The following is a 22,540-nucleotide window of genomic DNA, read 5'->3' as shown; positions in this document are numbered from 1 at the left end:
ACCCTGACAGCATCTTCAGGGCTGAGGAGATGGGAAGAAGTTCATTTCTTCTGATAAGAGGGCAATAAATTCTCTTTCTCTGAAAGATTTAGGTATCCTGTGGCTGCTATCTCGCTGACAGTCCTTTCTTTAGGAAAAAAGTATTCTACATGGCATAGTTTCTATTTTAACCTTATGTTATAACCTAAAACTGTATTTAACACACTACTTAAGAAAACGAATACAGCATAACTTTCTAACATAACACATATAATATTCATTTTAATATTTGCGAAAAGTCACAAAATAGGCATTTTTCACCCAGAGTAACCATCTCATACATTTTGCGTTAGCAGTGGAAGCACAGCGTGAGCGATGCAGTTAACGAGCCGGGCTCACGGGGCATTGCCCGTGGGTGCGGGCAGCGCTGAGCCCGGCAGAGCCGCGGGGCGCGCTCGGCCCGGCGCGGCTGTGCTGCCTTATGTAACCGGTCACAGGGCCGGCCGGCTCTCCCGGCCCCCGCTACTGCGGGCCTGCCTGAACAGGGCCCCTGCCGCTCTCTGTGACATCAGAAACTGTGGCGGAAAAGAAAAAGCCTGTGGAAAGAACCGCTTAGTGCCGTGAGGCCTCCCCTGTGCCAGCCGCCGGCCCGGGCAGAGGCGATGGATTTAAAGCGCCGGCAAAGCGCGTGTGGCGCCGGCCGGGGGAAGGCATTAACGGGACGGGGTCAGTGTCCCGGCTCAGCCTTCCCCAGCGGACCGAGCCGTGCGGGCTCCGGGCGCGCTCCCCGCGGCTCCGTGCGGGCTCCGTGCGGGCTCCGGGCGCGCTCCCCGCGGCTCCGTGCGGGCTCCGTGCGGGCCGGGCGCTGTGGCGCGGCTGACGTCAGGCGGGGCTGGCGCTGCCCGCGGGCGGAGCGGGGCCGGCGGCGGGCGCGGGGAGCGGCAGGTACGGCCGGCGGCCGGGCTGGGGCAGGGCCGGCGGGGAGGGGGCCAAGGGGGCCGGCTCCGGCGGGCGGCCTGACCACCGCCAGCCCCGCCAAGGTCAGCGGGGCGCGAGCCCGGCCGGGAGCGGCGCCGGGACCCGGCTGTTGGCGGCGGGGAGGGCGAGACGCGGCTCTCGGGGCAGCCCAGGCCGGGCCAGTCCAGGCCGCTCCCCGGCGGGCAGAGGCGCGGAGGGCCGGGGCTGCCGTGGGGCTGTCCCGGGGGGAGCGAGCACCGCCGGGCAGGGTTGGGACGGAGCCGCAGCGCCGGGAACTGGCTCGGAGAGCACAGACGGCTCCGGGGAAAGGGCCTGCGCAGCTGGGCCGGAGCCAGGCAGCTCCAGGAATAGAAAACTTGCGCTGTTGGGAGCGGGAGGGGCCGGGCAGGGTTACGTTTAAGCACCGTGCTTCCTGTGCTCTGCCCCGGTACGGAGGGTAAAGTAACCTGGGCGGTGTGCGGGCACTGCTGCTCACCGCCCGCTCAGCTCCGGGGCTGCCGCTGCTGTCCCAGCCCGCCCATGGACACGGAGTGCAGGGCCGGGCCCGCTGCTAGCTCAGCTAGGCACTACAAGCTGCAGGGAGAAACACTTGATTTATTTTAAAGTGTGTTTTATCAGGAAAGGGACTGGAACAGACTGTTGGATATTCCACATTATATTCCGTGCAGAAAACTGCTGTTCCAGGGAGCAGAAAGGAATTGTCCCACTCCTTTGCTGCATCTACTCCTAACTTAAGTTCAGTTTAGAGTGCTACTATTCTTAGATTTCAGTCACCAATACACTTTTATTCATATTGGTTATTTTTATTATGAATTTATTAATAAATTTATTAATTTTATTTTTGTTATTAATTTATGTTTGGTTAAATCCCATTTTTCATGTTGATGGCACTGGGCTGGTTTAACAAGCAAATACTATTCAGATGCAGCTGATCTTGCTAGGCTATCTTCTAGCTCTGCAAATACACTTTGAAACATCATGTAGGAGGACTGTGAATACTGTAGAGGACTTCAAATGAGCCCTTGTGCTTAAAAAGGACAAGGAAGAATATCTAATTGTTTTTGCACCTCCTACTTTAAGTGCTGACAGATTTTTCTGTGTGATTCCTTGCTCTCTTTCCAGAGCTGACGTTTTGGGCACTTAAACTCTGAATTGGGAAAGGGTATTTGCTGCTTTGGAGGTTACATGCAAGGTGCTGTACAGCTGCTGAAGCCCCGTTTGCTCTTGTAGCTTTAGACAGCTCTGAAACATTCTGAATGTGAGACTTTGTGAGCTGTTCTTTGTGCTGTAATCACAGGCAAAACTCAATTTGTCAAGAGAGAGGTTTTCTTCTTTGGTTCTTCCCCTTTTTGTGTCTAAGTTAAATCTAATTATGCTATTGTGTAACAGAGTTGGTTTAAAGGTAGCAACAACATTCCGGGGCCTAGCCTAGCACTTGCAGCAGAACTGAAGTTCATGCAAATTCTTTTTTGGCTTGTAGACTGGGAAACAGCCTCCAGAAATAGTGATTTCACCTTATTGGGCAAACTGGAAGACATGGAAACACCGTTAGAGACACTCAGTTCTGTGAAAATGAAGAGCAAGTAGACTGTTTGCTTGTAAAGGAGAATCAAGAGGAGAGAAGCCTGTGTTGGGGTGGTGACAGAATGAGCCTTGGGTCCTTTGTACTGCTTTGTTACTTTGGAAGAATTAACTGGCTTCTATTTCTGGATAGGGGTGACAAGAGCATGCTCAGACCCCAGAGCAGGACCAAGTGGCCACAATTAAAGCAGGACAGGAGTCTGGCGCTCCTTTTCAGAAGTGGGCTCTCAGCAGAATCTTTCTTTTCCCAGCAAGCTGGTACAAAAGTCAAGAATAAGAGGTTTATTCTGTAGTACAGACTTTACCTGCCGTGGTTCTCACCATTGTATCCAAGCCTGTGCAGGAAGTGGCATTCCTTAAATATGAAATCCTGATGGTTATATCTTGTGTGCTTCAGTATTTGCCCAGTAATCTGAAGAGGACACAGCTACTACTTGATCCTTAGTATGGATCCTTAGTAACTTCATATTTTGCTAGAAGATTACAAAACTCTTCTTTTTCTCTCTTCTCCTCAGCTTTAAACACATTCTTCTGAGGTTTGTCTGGGAAAAGTTCCTCTGTTTACCAAATCTACTATGCCACCTTTTGCCCCCTCATGCCCCCCCTTTATGCTGCCACAAGTAGAATTACTTGTTCTTTGTTAGGTTTCAGTATCATTTCTGTCTCTCATATCTGTCTCTCTTACAGGCCCCACAAATAATTTCTTAAAAGTAGCCTTCTCAGGGGAGGCTTAAAATGCTTCTGTTCTTCCTTTTCTAGTTCAATTGCATCTGGACAGTTGAGTTTTTATAATCTCTTTTAAAACATTAATCAGAACACCATTAGGCTGTAAAATAAAACCTCATTTTCCAATATATCCCATGTTTGATGTCTTTTTTTCAGCATGCTCATAAACCAGAATGCAGTGGCCGAGTACTTAATGCCACATGTGATGACTTGAATTTAACACAGAGTCCTTGCCATGCTATTTCAAGCTTCATTTAAAAGCTGAGGAGAACTTAAAATCTTACTTTATGGGCTCATCTTTTACTTACTTTAATTCTTAGAGTGAGCTAGCGATGATTTGAAAGAAATACAAGTCATAAAAACAGCTTTCTCCTTCCTGTTTAAGATGAAACTGTTTCAGCTTTTGTTTTGACTGGACTTTGAGCCAGTGAATGAAAAACACAGAAGAGGAAGTACAGAAAAAAAAAAGAGAGGCAGGTAGAAGTGCTTGGTAACTTGAGACTGCAGAATACAGGATGTACACGTATGCAGAGAGGACTTTAAAGGAACTGCTGGTGAGTCAGGAAGCAGTCATTGCAGTCTGTCTCTTCCCCATTTTCTAAGAGCAGCCCCAGGAGGGTTTTGTTAGCCAGTTAAACATCAAGGTGGTCTCTGACAGTCACGCTGGATCACAGCAGTTGTACCTTTGTTACGTCCTACAGCACCAGTTGTGCTTACTGAGTATCTTCAGCTGGGATCTGCTGCGTCTCTGCAACGTGAGCTGGGTACATGCAGCTCTGATAGATGGTACTGAGATGCCTCTTTTTAATGTGTTATTGTGAAATACTGAAAACTGCTTTTCTCCCCCCTCCCCCTCCCTCTTCTGCCCACTAGATTAAGCAGCAATGGCATTTGTGAAGAGTGGATGGCTGCTCCGGCAAAGTAAGTCATGGGTCTTTCTCTTCCTTCTCTCCCTGTTCACTGGGATTTCTTCAGAAAACATCACAGCAGCTGATGTTGGAGTAATTCCAGGGTTTTCTTAAAAGAAGTAGTTCTGTGGGTTGTTTTTGTTGGGTTTTTTCCCTTTTTACTTTAAGGACACGTCACATAATGACGTGTTGTGACGACATTCCCACATGACCTTTGGGTGCTCCAGTGGGAAACAGGATATAAATATATCTGAGGTGTCTGACTGGCATTCAGCTTCAGATGCTGCTCTGTAATTAGTACTGTGTAAGTGGGGACTTGGACACTTTACCTGACACCTCAGCTTAGTGTCTTTCAATTAATCATGCCCTCTTCTTGTTCCTGCAGCAAGTTAGAACACAAGCATCAGGTTATGCACTTAAAATAAAACCAGTTTTGCTTTGAATCCTAGATAAAATATGGCACCCAAGTCTCTAATGTTCCCAAGTGGGGATGTTGTAATACAGGATTTTGCTTGGCACTTTAGAATGTTGTTTTGGGCAACTGTGAAGGATTTCTTGGTTTATTTTTATTAACTTTAGGACAGAAATATTTCCCAATATGTGCCCTCAAAAGTGACTGTGTGATTTTTAAGGTACTATTTTACGGCGTTGGAAGAAGAACTGGTTTGATCTGTGGTCTGATGGCCGCTTAATATTCTATGATGATCAAAGTCGCCGTGATCTGGAAGATAAAATCCACATGAGAATCCACTGCATCAACCTCAGAGTGGGGAATGAATGTCGAGGTAATAATGAAACCTTCAGGATTTGTGTATCCAGAGATTCTTTACAGCTTCAGTGCCGCCCAGCACACCACACACAGCACTACTGCAGATGTAAACGTGTCCAAAGTGTGTGCAGCTTCACTGGTCTTGAATCCCCCACCTTCCAAAAAAACTCAACCCCACCAACTCCTAAATTGCTTTGGAGATATCCAGGGCATGGTATCACCATGTGATAGGTTAGGTTAGGGTTTAATAGTTCCTGTTAAAACTCAGGGAGGACAGTGTACCATGCTGCAGGAGGATGGGATGTTCCCAGCACACTGTGTGTCTGATACAGAGCTTTCCTGGTGTAACCACAGTGCTGGGTGGACAGAGAGGCAGGGCTGGAAATGGGAAACCTCAGCAGGGCTGTGTGTCTGATACAGAGCTTTCCTGGTGTAACCACAGTGCTGGGTGGACAGAGAGGCAGGGCTGGAAATGGGAAACCTCAGCAGGGCTGTGTGTCTGATACAGAGCTTTCCTGGTGTAACCACAGTGCTGGGTGGACAGAGAGGCAGGGCTGGAAATAGGAAACCTCAGCAGATGTTTTTCCTAAGTTCACTTCTGGCATTTGTTAGTGCTCCACTTGGTGCTGACACAAGGGAGGGACACAAGTGCTGGACAGTACCATTGCTTAGTATGGATTGGTTCTGCTGTGAGACACTTGCATTTTGTAGGGAAGGTGTTCAGAGCTGCTTACTTTCAGGACACTGAGGAGTAAGAACAGGTTATTTCCTTCTGGGGCTCTGATGCCACGGAAGGCAGCTACAAGTGGCCCTAGTTTATTTTGTCCAGACTTGCTTAAACTGACTCCTTTCTTGTCCATGTGCTCATGTAGTGCTGTTTATACTCATAACTCATGTCTGTTTTTCTCACTCAGATTTCCAGCCTCCAGAGGGGAAGCAGAGAGACTGTTTACTGCAGATTGTTTGCCGTGATGGGAAGACAGTCAACCTCTGTGCAGAGAGTGCAGATGACTGCCTGTAAGACAGTCAGAGAATAATGCTTTTGCTGCTTCTCCCTCTTTTATCCTTCTTTATCTCCCTCCCTAGTTATTTTCCTCCCTTCTAACTTCCAGAGAAATGTTTTAAGAAAGTTTTCAAGCAACTGAAAGCAGGTTTTCAGTGACAAAAACCCCAGTATATCTCCTAGAAGTTGTCTAGCTCATGCAAACTAACTACAAGTTAAGTCACTGAAAACACTGAAGGGTGAGGAGGAGTAAAGGAATCTGATGAATATGATCAATGCAAGACTTGCTAAACAGATTTTTTTAAGCTTTTGCCATTCTTCAAGAGCACATGATGTGGCATTAGCCCAAGGACATCCCAGTAGCAATAGGAGGAATATTCCATTATTGTGAACTCTCAGCTGAGCTGGGCTGTGTAGAATTAGATAACTCCTTTAATCACTGTTTGGCAAGAAGTGTGTTCCATGGAGCATGCTCCCAGGCTGTGGCAGGGCAGGAGCTGGGTGAGGTGTTCCTGCCTCCTGGGAACTGCAGCAGCAGCAAGGCCCCTGCTCTAACCAGCACAGATGAGCTGTTCTGCTGGGGTGCATCCCATTACCTCATCCTGAGCATGACTGCGGATTTCCTACCTGTTGTGCTTGCAGCAAGGACCTCCAAAACTGCATCCATTCCTCCTCTTGTTCCTCCTTGTTCTTTCTCAGCTCTGCAAAGAAAGTAATTATTTCTTAGTCTTGGTGTAACAGTTTGGTGCATTCATTTGAGTGTCTCATTAGGCTTTGACAACATGCAGTACCTAAAACTCTGCTCCTGCAGTACCTCTAGTTGCTTACCTTGTTTGTTTGTTTGACCTGAAAGAAAAAGGTGGCATTAATTTTTATCAGTGTTCCACTAACCAATGGGGTTTTTTTGCAGGGCATGGAAAATTGCTCTCCAGGATGCCAGAACAAACACAGTGAGTGTCCTACCTAGACTTTATAGTGATAGAGAAGCAGCACATCAGTGTTATGTGTGGTCCAGCAGTTGAGTTCTGAAATCATGTTCCATCCTTCTCTGCTAGAGAAAAACAGGGTCATGAGCATGATAGTAAAGCTTGTTGGTGGGGAGAAGAATGATTCTCTGGATCACAGACACATCCTTGCAGCCAAGTCCAGGCAAATACATGCTGTGTGGAAAATAATTATTTTAGGGAATGCTTTCTCTGGGTGGAAGTGAATGTTTGGAAAGTTGGTCTGTGGGCACTGAGGCTGTGGGCAACAAGCAAATCTTCTGCAACCAGCAAAAATGAACTTTTCACCCCTAGTGATTGTTGCCTCCCAGGTGGGTGCAGTGCTAAAGGAAGCTTACTACACAGCAGCTGTTTGTTAATGTAGATCCATCCCACTGTGGGATGCTTCTTGGCAGAGACATGGGGAAGAGTGAGATGCTTGGAGGGGAGTGCAGGCACGCTGAGGAGGAGTGTATTACCTCAGCATTTTCTGCAATTTGTTTTTCCTTTAGACTGCCTTCCAGAATACTCTGCAGCACTAGCTTTCCTTGGATGACTAGGCTGAACCAGCCCAGGGGAAATGCTGTGTTTTGTAGAAGCTTATCTCAGTTTCTGATGGGTCACATTAACATTGCCACTGTACTGGGGCATCTGTCAGATGATATAACTTAGATTTGTAGATACCCAAAGCAAACACTTGTCATGGCAAAACTGCCCCAGACATGACTGCTCTGACTGCAGCCATGCCACACTGCCTGTGGCCTTAAATGAGAAGTCAGGGATTTGTCCTCATGCAAAGGGCACAACACTCATGGTCTGTCTGCTCTAGTTTTAGGGGATTTATTCCACCTGTGTGTGAGATGGTGGCTTCTGGTTTCAGGAAATGGGAGCTGCTGTTTTCATGCCTCTGACACTGCTGCCAGCCTTGATAGATGGCTCAGAACGTGGCAGTGCTGACCTTGGTCAGCCAAGGCAGACCCCAAGGCTACTCAAAGTAGAGCAGGTAGTCCTCTACATAAGTAGATACATAAATTAACATCTTCCAAAGCTATTAAAGGTGTCCAATGAAGACTTGGACTAACTGGGATGTGGGTCTGAGTCTGTAGGTGTGTGACACACTTTTCAAAATTTCCAAGCATCCAGCAGTGCCTCCTAATTTCCCTGGAATAGTGGGGTGATCACCTTAGCTTTGAGAACTGCATCATTTACAGGTGTTTGCAGGCTTGTGCATGGCTTGTACAAAGATCCCTGTGGCAGGGCAGAACACATTTACTGCTAAGATATGAGCAGATTTCTCAGCTGATGGAAATACCACTTCATACAGTAACAGTGTTTCAAGCAGTGAAACTCATGTTTCACCATGAGTTTGACTTAGGATGTAACCATATTATGTCCTCAAATGCCATAATTTCATCAGTCCAAGAGATAATACAACACTTGCTGTTGATTTATTAAAATGTTCCCTTGTGAATTAAAGAATGGGAGCTGGCTTTTGCCTTGGAAAAGGGAATAAGAGCATCACTGTAGATTTTGGATATTAGGGACAAGAATACAAAGGTAGTGTAAGAAATCTTAATTGTCTTTGAGAACTTATTCTAAATGGACTCAAGTGTTACCACCTCTGCCTCAGGTACCATTTTTGGCTACTGCATTTGTTTCCTTTACCTGCTTCTGCAGAACTTGGTGATACAATAACTCTAGGGTGCCAGGAACCAGCCAACTTAGTTGTGAAGATTTCTTTATCTGAAGACAGAAAATGAACAGGAGGGTAATTTCTAAATCTGAGGCTCTGGACTGGTGGGAGGAGCCAGGTTGCTTGCATGTACACATATGCATGTCTGTGGCACACACACAGGGGAAAAATTGATGGCTCCTTTCTGTGGCTGATCAGGAATTTGTATTCTCCCAGGCCCAGTCTCCAGGTCCTTTCTTTCTGCAGCCTTTTCAAGGAACTCACTGCTTTCTTAACACACAGTGTGGCTAAAGGTTACTGTCTCTTTGGGGTCATTAAGTTTTAATCCTTAGACTGCTCTAACTGTCTGTCTGTAGGAACAGGTGATAACTGCTCTCTCTCCTTGGTGTTTAGGGCTACGTGGGATCTGATGTGATGTATGATGAGACAGCCATTTCCTCAGCCCCTCCTCCCTACACAGCTTATGCCACACCATCACCTGAGGTAAGAGTTGCAGTCAGGAAGCATTAACATGAGTGAGGCAGCAGGAGCAGCCTCCTTCAAGCACTCACAAAGTGCTGCATTGTATTCTTACACCCACCTTTAAAATTTTTACAACAGCAGAGAGTAAGGCACTATCAGCCTATTGCTGCTCTTATTTGAGATGGATTTCCTTTAAAAAGGATGAGGCATGTTTCATTGGAAAGGGTATAAAGGGGTGGCTGCTCAGTGAACTTGAAAAATAAAGCTTCTGAGAGACAGGGCAGAATTTATCTGGCTGATCTTCAAGTATAGTGGTCATGCAGCTTCTAACAGAAGGAGGTGTAACTACACTTTGGTGTTGTGCAAGAGCTGGAAAGGTGTAAGATCAGAAGTTTTAGAAATGGGCTGTAGTGACTGGAGCTGCCACTTTCAACACATAAGGATTTTGTTGTACCAAGATGTCACAGCAACACAATAACTCTAGTTCCTGGATACACAGTTCTTTTGCAGTGAAGGAGCAGCTTTGGGACCAAATCAGGATATGTTGAGGATTTCTGGATGTGTTTAGTGATGTGCAGTAATATGTGAGGGGATAGTTTGGAGCACTCTTGCTTGTTGCACTATCTGCTCCAGCCTCTCACTCTTGTTAAAAACGAATTGTGGTACTGGGAGCTTCTTCTGTGCAGCCTTCTCTTTTGGAGAAAAAAAATTCTTCTAAAGCATACAGCTCTAGAGCATTTGTCTTTAATCTGACATTTGCTTGCAGTGTACCCTCTTGGAGGGCTGGCTGGAGTTTTTTGGGATTGGCTGCTGCCTTCCGGGCACTTCTGAGCTCCCCAGAGAGCTGTTGTTGGCATGAAGGCAGAGAGGAGAAGCTGGCAGGGCTGCTGTGCCTCTGCCTGATGAACCAGGCCCTGCCTCTGCCGTTGCCTGTTGAGGAAAGGAAGAGAGCAGATGCTGCTTAGGAGTGCCCTCTTTTGCAAGCAGCTGTTCTGAATCCATTCCAGGGAGTAGATTGGCTGTAGCAGGACAGCCTGGATACTTTAGTGAAAGAAATGAAGACAAATTGAACAGTGTTCTTGACTGGATCCATAGCAGAGTGTAGCTGTGTAACAGCCCTTTTTCATTTCCCCAGGTTTATGGCTATGGCTATGATCAGTACAATGGCGCGTACCCCCCGGGCCCTCAGATCTTCTATGCCTCCAATGGACAAGCTTATGCTGTGCCCTATCAGTATCCATACCAAGGTAATCAGCACATCCTCACCTTCCCACAGAAGCTACTTGAGGCAATCTTTCTGGCTTTAGCTCTATTAATCACCATCCTTTACCAGCCACCACTCCTGTACATGGAGAAAGAAACCTGACCTGCAACTGGAACCCAGTCCACTCACCCTTTCACAACAAAGGCAGTGCAGTGAAACTGGCATTAAGGAATTTAACCTTCCCAATGTGATCTCAGCATAGTTACATTGCTTTATAAACTCCTTTTGAAGCATACTCTAACTACAGCATATTTTATAAGAGCCAGAAGAAGATGTGATTTTGTGATTCAATACTCCATATTGGGCATTGATGGAACTTGTCATTCATCTGCTGCTCTTAAACTTAGTTTAATTATTTAAATGCAAGTTTCAATGGTAAATCCACTCCCAGAACAAGGTTGTACCTGGTTCCATCCCTGTGTGTGTTGGAATTGCTGTAATTGCAGCATTTCAGCCACATGAAATCTCCTGGTGCTCTGTTCAGGTTTGTATAGCTTTCAATCCCAAAAACAGGAAGCAAAGAGTAAAACTGTAGGGTATGCTTTTAATCAGTCACCTTAATTTAGGGTTAGTTTTGCACAGAGCCCCAGTCCTACAGAACTGGGGCTTTAGAGTTGTACAGTGATAAAAATGAGAAAACTAATTGTTCATGATCTGACTCTGCAAGCAAGAATCTCTCCTGAGAACATTTTATTTCAGTTTTGAGGGAGATTTTGTTTTCCATTTGACATTTTTCAGGTTATTTCACTTTTTCCTTTTCCATTTTTTGTTATAAGGGAGGTGCATCAGCCTTAAAAGCTTTTAAAGTTTACTCCATATAAGTTACTGAAGTCTTAGATACAAATGATACATATTGAAACACAGAAGAACATGTGTTCTGTTGTTTCTGAAAAGCAGTAGCTTTTTAAAAACCCAAGAACTGTTTTTAAAAGCTTCCAGCAGGCCAAACCTTTATGATAACAATGCAGCATCAAACTCCCCTGAGCAGTCTGCAAGTGTGTTAAGATACTGGGTACTGGTTGGGCACAGTAACCAAGGCTCAATGTTTTCCTTCACCAGGGTCACTGCAACTAAACCTTAGGGCTCAGATTCACCACAGCACCTCACTGACCCCTGTACCTTTCAGCTCTGCTGCTCCTTCTCTGCAGTGCCATAGTCCTTCTCAGGGGACAGAGTCATGCATTGTTCAGAGTCAGTGGAAGCCTTTCCGAGTTGTATTTAGTTGGATTACTTAAGAATCTGTTACAAAACACCATTGTGAGATTTTCAAGAATATTTACTCTCCCTGAAATGTCTGGGAGGGAAACGAGTACTGTTACGTTTGCTTTGCAGCTAGGAGCTGAATCAGAAAACATGACAGGTGAAGCTGGTACAAGTCTGTTTCAGAGCAGGGGTCAGTCAGTGGCTTCTTGAGTCCAAGGTTCATTTCTTACTACTGGCCAACCTTCATCTGAACAGAAATGTAGCAGCTGTCACCACCTCACAGATCAATCCAGGATGTGAAGGCTGAATTGCAGTAGGCAGTAAATGTAAATAACTGATGCACAGTTTCAGACAAATGACTGCTTGAGACCTGCCAAAGATTTTTTCATGGGGAGGGGGTAAGGGGGAAGAACTAAACTATTTGCCTTAACTTCAAGGCTGAATCATTTTTAGACCCATTTCTTACATTAAATCCACAAAGTGAATACAAGTAATTCATAGGTTCTTTGCAGAACAATGTTCACTTTTACATTTGTGATGAGTTTTCCTCACAGATATTAAGCTGTTACAGGGCTAGAAGTGTTGCTAGGATTGCCCTTGGATTTAATTAATGTGGAGGCTGAATCCAAAGCAGAAATGTATTCTACCTGTGCAGCTGACAAAATATTAGTATTCATTTGAAGGAAGAAGGTGAAAGAACAGCCTGTTTTGAAATTGCAGTGTATGGTATTAAGATACACATTTCTTTTGCTCTCCTCCCAACAACCTCTGATTTCCTAGGACCTTATGGGCAGCCCCCTGCAAACCACGTCATCATCCGAGAGCGTTACCGTGACAGCGATGGAGACCTTGCACTGGGCATGCTGGCTGGAGCAGCCACTGGAATGGCTCTGGGATCACTCTTTTGGGTCTTCTAGATTACCCTTTCCTTATCTCTGTAGTTCCAAACCCCTCTATTGTGTGCAATAATATATTGGCAATGTTGTTTACTGTTAAACTTTGAAAAATGCAATAGTTATTTTTCAGTAGTGACATCTTAATAACTGATTCTTAACTGTCTTAATGAGAGTTTAAAGGCACCATTTAGTTAAGTGGTTGGAAATGGCATGTGCTGCTTTTGAATTCTGGTCTGATGTTCAGAATTATAAGGATCAATGTGATGTGGTAGCAGTCATCTGCTTTATGAACAGACTGTTATTGTAAACACCATAGGAAAAAAGATTATTCTTTTTGGGGAGGGGTCTAAGATCTAATTCAAACAAGAGGTTAATGGGAGTCCTGCATTAGTGTACATATACTACTGGCTTTTAAACATTCCCTGGAAAAACATAGAGCTCGGCAGAGATTCCTTGGCATTAGACAGTCTGCCATGCTTGAGGGTTTTTTTTTGTTTTCAGACTTGCCTGCAGATGGTAGTGTGTTTTCTTAGGTGCAGCCCTGTACCTACCTCTCACACCATCCAGGTGAAGTTGTCTCTGAGAATGTATGAGCAAACCACTAGGAAGCAGCAGCACTCCTCAATTCTTTTATTCTCCCAGAAATGTGAATGACCAGTGGCAAGGAAGAGCAGTGTTTGTTGTTCTAGCTCCCTCTTTATCCTGGATGACTCTTATGTGGTCAGATGGAAGTACTGGATCTTTAGCTTTGCAGGTGTCTGCAGAGCAGCAGCCTCAGACACTGCAGCAGCTGCATTGTTAGGAGCCAGCCATTGTCTCTGCTCCTCACTGCCACTGCTCTGCAGAGGCTGCAGGAGGAGAAGGAATTGAGCAGCCCTTGCTCTGTTGGGCCTGCCAGCCCCTCTGCAGCAGGAACAGGAGGGGAGAGACAAGCAACTCCAGCAGACCTTGCACACAGGCACTTTGATATCAGCTGCCTTGCCAGGGCTAGGACAAGATGCCTGCCTCAGCCACCAAGGTTTGCTGAACCAGGTTCCTCATTTGCAAGTAATATTGAGCACAGCTGAGCCTGGGTTTGTTGTATGTACATTTCCACCTCACATTCAGCAGGTCTCCTCTTCCCTCCATGACTTGTTGAGAAAAACACTCCGAGGAACCTGTCTGGCTTTGCTTGTCTGTGTGGTTTCTCTAGAGTGTGCTGTCCCCTGGAGTGCAGCTGTTTTGTGTGTTACATGGCCTGTTCTAATCTGTGCTGAGCTGTGCTTGGCAGAGAAAGAAAGCTCTGAAGAAATGCATGGGCTTTCTTGTTCAGGTAAATGAGGCAGGGTGCCTGAGTTGAGTTCTTATAGTAAGAGGACTTATTTTTATACTTCCACTCTTAGCTTCCTGTATTTGCATACTGTTTTAATGTTAAGTCTTACTTATGCTTCCATTTAGAAGAAGGTTAATTTCCTTATGGTTCACAGGGTTTCATGTCAGGAAAGATGAAAATAGATGAGAACTTGCCCCTATATAAATTTAGCTGAAGTCCCAATCTTCTCTATTTCATCCTAAAATTCTCTTGGTTCTTTCCTACTTATTTAAGCAATAGAGGTGCTGGACAAGAGTTTGGGTAGCAGCCAGGGGAAGCACTAGGCTTTCATGAGCCTTAGGACTAACTCAAGCAAGTGGAATCACTGGAGTTAACAGGCAGATGTCATTGTGGCTGCTTTACTAAGAGTGGCCTAATCCAGGGAAGGTAAACTGCCTTCAGGAGGCTGGCTCTGAGCTGTACCCCAGTGTGCAAGCATGTCCTTTCACAGGTTAACACAAGCTGCACGTGTTCAGCCAGTCAGATGTGCTGAAAGGACATTCTGGAAGTGCAAAAGAGGACTAAAGGGAGAGTGTCCTATTGCTAATCCAAAGCAAAAGAAATTGCAGTACACTACTGAAGCTCTCTTAGAGACCTTGAGGTCAGAAAGGGATGGAATGTAAGTGGACAAACATGTCTGCCCTTTTGAAAAGCCCTTTAAGAGGTGAGTTTGATTACAGGTCTGTGCTGCTCTTTGGTTTGTGCTTTGCAATAGCGAGTTCTGCAGAATGCCTGCATCTGCTCCTCTTCCTCTGTGATTCTTAACTTGTAAGGAGTAGGGGAGAATAAAACCACTGAGCATCATATGATTTATTTGAATTTCCTGATGATTGGGAAAGGATAACAAAAAGTGAATCAGCTGGGTTTTTTGTTTTGGTTTGGGCTTTTTTTTTTTTCAGAAGGACTGTTAGTCACAGCAGGGGAACATGTCTTTGTGTTTTCAGGAGATAACTCTGTCTAGGTTCCTAGTTTCTTCAAGTGAAGTATATAAAATAAAGATCATTGATTGTAAAACATTCCTGGGTTGAAATTCAAAAGAAATTATCTTTTTAAAAGTTCAATTTGAAGTAATTCTCCATTAAGAAAATAACCTTACACTTCTCAATGGAAAAACACACTTGAAATTGAAGCCAAAGATTGTAGTTTCAGCTTGGAAATAATAGGCTGCTTTTGTACAAAAATCATGAAGTATTTTCTATCTCAGGAGCACAGGCATTTAGAACCCAGAAAGCAAGTGTACAAACTTGTGCTAGAGCCTGAAATCAAGAGCACAGTTATCTCCCTGCAGGTGCTTGTAGCCTTTCTGATCTCACTGCAGAGACAGAGGTGGCAACATCCTGGTGCACAAAGCAGCAGCAGGGGGATTGTCACCTGAAGTTCCCTGGTTGTTGAAGCTCAGACTTGCTTCCTGAATTCGTGCCTGTGTCTCCTGTTGCTCAGAACAGGGCAGAGCTTTGGTCAGATGCACAGGAATGTCTGGCTGGATGCACAGTCGTGACTCAATAGCCTTTCTCTGCACTTCAAATATCTGCAGTTGGTGTGGGTGCTGCTGTGAGCTGGAGATGGGATCTGGGACTTGGAAGGATAGCTGTGCCAGGTTCTGCAGACCACTGATACCCCAGTGATGGGAAGAGACAGCAGGGGTGGCAAGATAATTTTCCAAGCAGATTGAAATGATTGTTTCTGAATGGTGCTATTCATGACTATAATTCCAGTTATATTTGCATAGTACTCAAGCACACATTCCTGCTTTGGGCCCAACACTTAAGCCCCCTAAAGCTATGGGAGGTTCAATGTACCACAGTGGCACTGTTTTTGTGCAGGTGTACACTGTCAGGGAGGGATAAATCTGTTGTACAGCAGTGCCAGTCTGTTTAGAATAGAGGAGGTCACAAGTCCAGATGTTCATCTGGGAGTTGTTACTGTTGGGCTCACAGTTATGGATGGACAGAGCCAGGCTTCCTGAGAGCGGGGTGGGAATGCTCAGCTCTCTGATAAGTCTGACCACATTAAAGAGGTGAACCAGGGTTATTCTTGGTTCCATGTGAGAACATAGCTGTTGGCTCCTTTTGTGTGAATTTGAGGGAGAGTTAGTCTCTTCCAGTGAGTGGTAAAGGTTTATGGACTCGGGAGGAGGGAGGGGGTGGGCAGAGTTTCTGTACAGAACAACTGCACTGACTGCCAGCAAAGACACACCTCCCCCAGTGCTGAAGCACGTTCTGGGCAGTGTCCAGATGGAGCTACCCTGCATGTCATCCAACCCTGGCTTACTTTGTTCTTCAGCGAAGATTCAGTAGGTGATGGAACCAGCTGTGCAAGTGGAGTGGAGGAGAAAATTCACACCCATGTTCCTCAGATGTGTTTGTGCTTTTCCTCCTCAGCATAGCATAGGACTGTGTAAGTCATGGAGGGTAGCATGCAACAAGTTTCCCCTCCAGAACCTTTATGTTCTTGTGCACTCCCTGTCTTTACTGCAGCTTTTACTGTATGTCCTCATTCTCATTATTAATTTATAGCAAAATAACCATAGCAATAAAAGTCATATTTAGTGTAATTATTTTGTCTTACATGTTTACTAGCCTTTATTCAACTCTTCTCAATTAGTTGGAGTGCAGACAGCTCAGGCTGACATACCTTGGGCATCTCAGTTACCATTTAATAAGCATGATGTAAGGTCTGGGAAATCAGCAAAGTAACTCCCCACTAACACCACTATACCAAGATTAGAATTAAGACCTAATTCTTTCTAATGGAGTTGAAGGCTTTGACTCAGAAATGTTTACTCTTGGATATATGCAACACTGATCCAGATTTACCATTTGACATTGTGTTATCAACAGATTTGTACTGTTTAGTGTTAAACTAAGCTGCTTGGAGCACAGCAGCTTAGTTTTTGCTCTGGGCAAAATGCTACTGGTTGCTGTATTGGTATTTCCTGTTTATGAATTGCTTCACAGCAGTTGGGTATAATCAATAAGTTTGCTTTGACAAAGACACTAAATGACCACAGCTAGCTCTGCCTCCTAAAGGCAAACAAGCTTGCATGTTTGCAGGGAATTAAACTTCTAGTCCAAAGGAGCACAGTACATTTTGTAAAACAGTATCCCTGCTTTGTGCACATTTTGTTTTTACTGCTGAGGGGTGGTGGGTTTTTAGCCTCCAAACTGGGGAAGGAATGAAAACAAAACTGCTATTTCAACCCATCAGCTAATGTCAGAGTATGCAGTGCTTTTTTCCACAGCACGCTATGTTGACAGTGCCTGTTGTGTCAGTCAGCAGTTCCATATGATGGATTTACTAGCACGTCATGTATACCTAACCCTACCCACCCAAGCCCACTTGTACTGAAATTCTCTGCACCAGAACAAGTTAGGGAATTAACTGTGCAAGGCTTAGCAGCTCCACACCTTCCTGAGCTTCCAACAGCTTAGAGAATGGGCTTTGCCTCTGCTCCTGCATTCTCTCTCCTCTTTGTGGTTACAAAAAGCAACTTCCATAATTAACTTGGGTTGTATTCTTAAAAGTACCTGTATTTGTCCCTCTCTCCTGTTGCAGTTCTATTGCACTGCACTGCAGTGAGCTCAGTGTTCCCTGAATTTCGGTGGAGCTGAGAATGTCCCCGAACCCTGTATGCTGTGAGCAGTCACTAACCACAAACCAGAGCTGGTCCCAGCTGGTTTGGATCCTCCCAGGTGCCACAGAGCATCTCACTGGGTTTCAGAGTTTTTGAGGCATCTCTGAAAGGCTCCAGGACTCACAGAGCACATAAAAACTCCAGTGTATCTGTATTAATAATTTCAAGTTTAAGAGCCATGAGATGATTTTTAGGGTGCAGGTTGGGAAAGTTTCAGACCAACAATGCTGGGCTTAACCTGACTGCCTATGGTGGATGTAATACTGATTCTACCCAATCCTCCAGGTACTTTATGTACCAAGATTAGCCATGCATTTTGCAAAGTATGACAGGTAAAGTCAAAAATAGTGACCCCTGATAAGTCCCGTACCTAACTGAGCCCACCTTTCCTGAGCTCATGCATGACACCCAGCTGGTTGGGACTATCGATCTGCTGGAAGGCAGGAAGGCTCTGCAGAGGGAACTGGACAGGTTAGATCTATGGACGGAGGCCAGCTGTATGAGGTTCAGTAAGGTAAAGTGCCAAGTTCTGCTCTTTCCCCCTGTAGCACTTCAGGCTGGGGACAGAGAGGCTGGAGAGGGGGACAGAGAGGCTGGAGAGTGGCCCAGAGGAAAGGGCCCTGGGGTGCTGGTCAATAGTGGCTGAATATGAGCCCAGGCACACCCAGGTGGCCAAGAAGGCCAGTGGCACCTGGCCTGTGTCAGCAATGGTGTGGGCACGATTGTCCCCCTGTGCTCAGCAGTGGTGAGGCCACATCTCATGTGCTGTGTCCCATTCCGGGCCCCTGTATTCAGGAAGGAGATTGAGGTGCTGGAACCAGTCCAGAGAGGGGAATAGAGCTGGGGAAGGGGCTGGAGCACAAGTCCCATGAGAGCAGCTGAAGGAGCTGGGGCTGTTTATCCTGGAGAAAAGGGGGCTCAGGGGGGACCTTGTGGCTCTGCACAGCTCCCTGACCACAGGGTTGTAGCCAGGTGGGGGCCAGCCCTGCTCTCAGGAGGGGCAGGATGAGAGGACATCGCCTTAAGCTGTGCTGGAGGTTCAGACTGGACATTAGGAGGAATATTTTTCCAGAAATGGTGATTAGCCATTGGAACGGGTTTCGCAGGGAGGCGGCGGAGAGCCGGTCCCGGGGCTGTGTGAGGGCCGCCTCACAGCCGGCTCCGGCGGCCGCGCTCCCCTCACGCGGCTCCGCCCGTAGATGGCGCCGCGGCCCCGGCGATGGCGGCGCTGGGCCCGGCGAGGCTCCGCCACCGGGACGGGCACGGGCAGCACAACCCGTGGGGCTGCGCAGCCTTTGCAAGCCGCCTGCTGATCAAAAGCAGTTTTTCATGGGAATGCTGAGGCACACGACTGTAATGAAAGGCATTTCCATGCTCAAATCCCTAGCTGCTTCGGCTGAAGAGCTGTTGATGATAAAGTGACGGCGTTTTTCTCGTGCTGGAGGTGAAGGGGCATTTGGGCCGTCCTGCCTGTTCTGTCAGGCCAGCAGATGACAGGTCCGAGCTTTGGGCAGCCCCCAGGCTCGGAGCCCCCCAGAGCAGCCCCCAAAAACAGGAGAACCCCCCCAAAACCCAGGAACAGCCCCCCAAAAAACAGGAAGAGCCCCCAAACAAACGGGAGCAGCCCCCCAAACAGGAGCAGCCCCCCCAAATCAGGAGCAGCCCCCAAAAAACAGGAGAACCCCCCCAAACAGGAACAGCCCCCAAAAAGGAACAGCCCCCAAACAGGAGCAGCCCCAAACAAACAGGAGCAGCCCCCAAAGAGAAGCAGCCCCAAACAAACAGGAGCAGCCCCAAACAAACAGGAGCAGCCCCCAAACAGGAACAGCCCCCAAACAAACAGGAGCAGCCCCAAACAAACAGGAGCAGCCCCCAAAGAGAAGTAGCCCCCAACAGGAACAGCCCCAAACACACATCAGCAGCCCCGTGGTGCTGGGCAGGTGCCAGCAGGCCTTGAGCAGCCTGGCAGGGGCTGCTGGCAGAGCACAGGAGGTAAAGGAAAGCTGGTGATTGATAATCGGGGATCTGGCTTTTCCCTACCTGTATTTAACACGGGAAGATGGGCTAGCAGCCCTAGCCTGGGATTAGGATGCTCTGGGTCAGTTTTCCCAGCTCTGTCACAGGCTGTTTGTGTGATGTTGGGAAGAGCCACTTAATGTTGTCACATCTCACTTCTCACTTCCTCAAAAGAGAGACAGTGATGCAAAAGGAACAGACAAGTTCATGAAAAGCTGTAAAGCTGTTCCACTCTGTGCATGCACTGAGGACACAGCAATATCAACCTGGGCTGACATTTTCAGAGGCCTTTGATATGATCGTAAAGAACACCAATTAACAATGTTTAAATTAGAAACAGCCTAGAATACCGAGGGCAAGGGCTGGCAATTCAATAACAGCACTGTGGTGGTGTTCACAGGGGTCCCAGGATGTGGGAAGAGACGAGAATGTTGACTCCATGTTTCAGAAGGCTTATTTATTATTTTATTATATATATTATATTAAAAGTAAATGATATATTAAAACTATACTCAAAGAATAGAAGAAAGAATTTCAGCAGAAGGCTAGCAAGCAAGAAGTGGAATGGAATGATAACAAAATCTTGTGACTGACCACACAGTCCGAGACAGTTGGACTGTGATTGGCCATTAATTAGAAACAACCACATGAGACCAATCACAGATGCACCTGTTGCATTCCACAGCAGCAGATAATCATTGTTTACATTTTGTTACTAAGGCCTCTCGGCTTTTCAGGAGAAAAAATCCTAAGGAAAGGATTTTTCATGAAACATGTCTGTGACCCAGTGCCATGCTTCTTTACACACAGAATATATGACATGAAAGCTGGAAGAGATTTTAACCCTTCCTGATCTAAAGCAGACTCAGTTCCATCACTCTGCAGCACATGCAGGAAACTCAGAAGCCCAAGCCCCAGTATGGTCTGTGGTGCACAATCTCCCCCTGATGCAGGCAGACAGGGCCAGCAAGACTGAGCATTATTCCAAAGTGGGGAAGGAAAAGTAAAGAAACATAATTGTCCTTAGATGGATATTTTTAAAAGGAAATGCTAAATTTCAATCCATGTTTCAAGCTCACTTTGTCTATCTAGATGGGAAAGATCAATTTAGAAAGTGCCTCCCTTCAATTCACAACAGCATAAGCAACATCAGCATTTCATTTATGTTGTCATCCTTCAAACTGCTGCCGAGCACAGCAGATGGAGATGCAACTGTGTCGTTCACATCAGACCATGCACGACTCTGAGTACATTAACTGATTGTCTGGAACTTGAGCCTTTACAGTACTTTATGTGCTTTTGCAATGACTGGCTGACAAGGAAGGAGAAAAGGGAGACACAGTTGTTCTTTAACTACCCTGAAAAATACTGAGGTTGCCATTTCACTACCAGAAATTTCTCCTGATGTGCAAGGTCACTATAACGCCATGGGATGGCATGTGGCTTGTACTGAACCTGCATGTGCAGGCTGATAATGTGGGGCCTAAAGAAAACACATCTGGGAAAAAATCCCTCCCACCAGCATAGGACTGTTTGTCTGGACCTAGAACAAATCCTAGTCGTGATTTCTCAATCAGCTGCTCAGCATCACAAACCGCTTACAATTTCTTTGTGCCTAAATGTGACTTAACCATCTCCCAGTCCCAATAAAGTTCCTGTTCCCAGGAGCATGATGTGTGTATGGTCTTTCCAGACTGGTTCTGGCCCTTTTTACATCTTCCTCATTAAATCTAGGCAATCAATCTCAGATTTGGATGGCTGAGAAATAATCAGGAAAAGAGCCCTGGCTTCCTATACTCCTCCATAACTTTTCTGAAATATATTCTATCAACCCAGCATCACTTTTTTCCCCCAAAACTTTCTTGAAAGATTATTCCCAAAGTTCACACCATAGCATCCAGCTGAGTTAAAGCAAAATTGTACATGTACAGACCAGAAGAATCCTCTTGAGTCAATCAATAGCTATATTTCTGACTGTTTTAAAACCAATTGTTTCAGATGTCACTATTCCAAACCAGGTTTTGTCCTGATCAATACCTCTGACAGCTGTTCAGATAACCTACCAGTGGAACTAATTGCTGATAAAGCTATGCACCTATGCTCAGTCAGGCTAAGATGTGTTTTCCTTATGTAATTGCAATAGAAAACCTCAGATTCAACCCATGCATGCAAAGCACAGCTACTTTCTGGGATAGGCATATTTGAGTTTAGCAGAAAAATCCTACTTTGGTGCTTTCTTTGTCCTCACCACAAAAACAAAACCCAGAAATATTTCCATTATTTCAGCTCTGTCAGTGTGCTAAATTGTAGGCATGGAAATAACTGTATTGACTTGAGTGGCGTGTACTGTGCATCCTGAAATTCTTGTGTTGTTGGACAGGACAACAGTTTTCTAAAAACACACCGCTCCCAAGAATACATTAGTAATTTGTGGGGGAAGTGGGGGGAACCCTTCAAAATACTGGGTTCATCAATAGGTGGTGCAAAAGAGGCCAAAATCTGCACCAGTATAAATAAGCTGAGCACTAATGAACCCACATACCACCCCACTCCCTGGTTTTACAGCTAATGAAGGCTCCCAAAGAGCCATTTTAAGTTAAGGAAATGCCTGTGCCATTAACAAACCAGTCTGCTTCTCCCTTCATCAGAATTATTACCAAATGCTTCAGAAGTGACCCAATCTTGTGTTTTGCAGAGGCATCCATATACTCCTGCATGCACAGAGTCCCCCACAGATGTTGCAGCACACTGCATCATATTTTAATGGCACAGGGGGAAAGGAAGAAGTTCAGAGCTGTGCTAGATTGTTACAGACACTGTGGGCAGGAAGGAGAGAACTTGGTTATGATCATATTCCTGATGCCATAGGATTTTAGCTTTCATATTTTTCAAGTGTATAAGTCTAAAACTGTCTAAAACTGTTAACTGTTTTCACATTTTGGTCAGACAAAACAATCCCTCTAGGCCTGAAGCTCAAGGACACCCTACAGCCTCAGGCATCAAAAGCACAAACAAAAGTGAATTGGGAGGGAGCAAACTGGGGGTAAATGACTTCATTAGCTGAAGCTGTAATTGGAGAACTAACCCTTGATAT

At 45.9% G+C, this 22,540-nt stretch overlaps 1 protein-coding gene across 2 annotated transcripts; it reads left to right on the top strand.

Moving 5' to 3' along the window:
* Nucleotides 1-686: 686 nt before the first annotated feature.
* PLEKHB2 (pleckstrin homology domain containing B2) lies at nucleotides 687-16,350 on the top strand. 2 transcript variants are annotated; one of them, XM_036388521.1, is made up of 8 exons: nucleotides 687-705; nucleotides 4,138-4,185; nucleotides 4,805-4,957; nucleotides 5,856-5,958; nucleotides 6,855-6,894; nucleotides 9,014-9,103; nucleotides 10,218-10,329; nucleotides 12,330-16,350. In XM_036388521.1, the coding sequence occupies exons 2-8, from the start codon at nucleotides 4,149-4,151 to the stop codon at nucleotides 12,464-12,466; spliced, it is 672 nt and encodes a 223-aa protein (XP_036244414.1). In that variant the 5' UTR covers nucleotides 687-705; nucleotides 4,138-4,148; the 3' UTR covers nucleotides 12,467-16,350. The 2 variants fall into 2 exon arrangements, with proteins under 2 accessions (XP_036244414.1, XP_036244413.1); XM_036388520.2 differs by lacking the exon at nucleotides 687-705 and adding an exon at nucleotides 862-924.
* The last annotated feature ends 6,190 nt before the right edge of the window (nucleotides 16,351-22,540 follow it).

Source organism: Molothrus ater, chromosome 10 (assembly GCF_012460135.2).
Source record: "Molothrus ater isolate BHLD 08-10-18 breed brown headed cowbird chromosome 10, BPBGC_Mater_1.1, whole genome shotgun sequence".
NCBI lineage: Eukaryota > Metazoa > Chordata > Aves > Passeriformes > Icteridae > Molothrus > Molothrus ater.
The sequence above is the reverse complement of the archived record's forward strand: the minus strand, read 5'-3'. Positions and strand labels throughout refer to the sequence as shown.

What these genes read in the sequence shown, in the direction of transcription:
- PLEKHB2 (XM_036388521.1), top strand. Translation starts at nt 4,149, where the DNA reads ATGGCATTTGTGAAGAGTGGATGGCTGCTCCGGCAAA. An exon ending in GAGAGTGCAGATGACTGCCT is followed by an intron (nt 5,959 to 6,854) that starts GTAAGACAGTCA and finishes GTTTTTTTGCAG; the next exon opens with GGCATGGAAAATTGCTCTCC. An exon ending in CTATCAGTATCCATACCAAG is followed by an intron (nt 10,330 to 12,329) that starts GTAATCAGCACA and finishes CTGATTTCCTAG; the next exon opens with GACCTTATGGGCAGCCCCCT.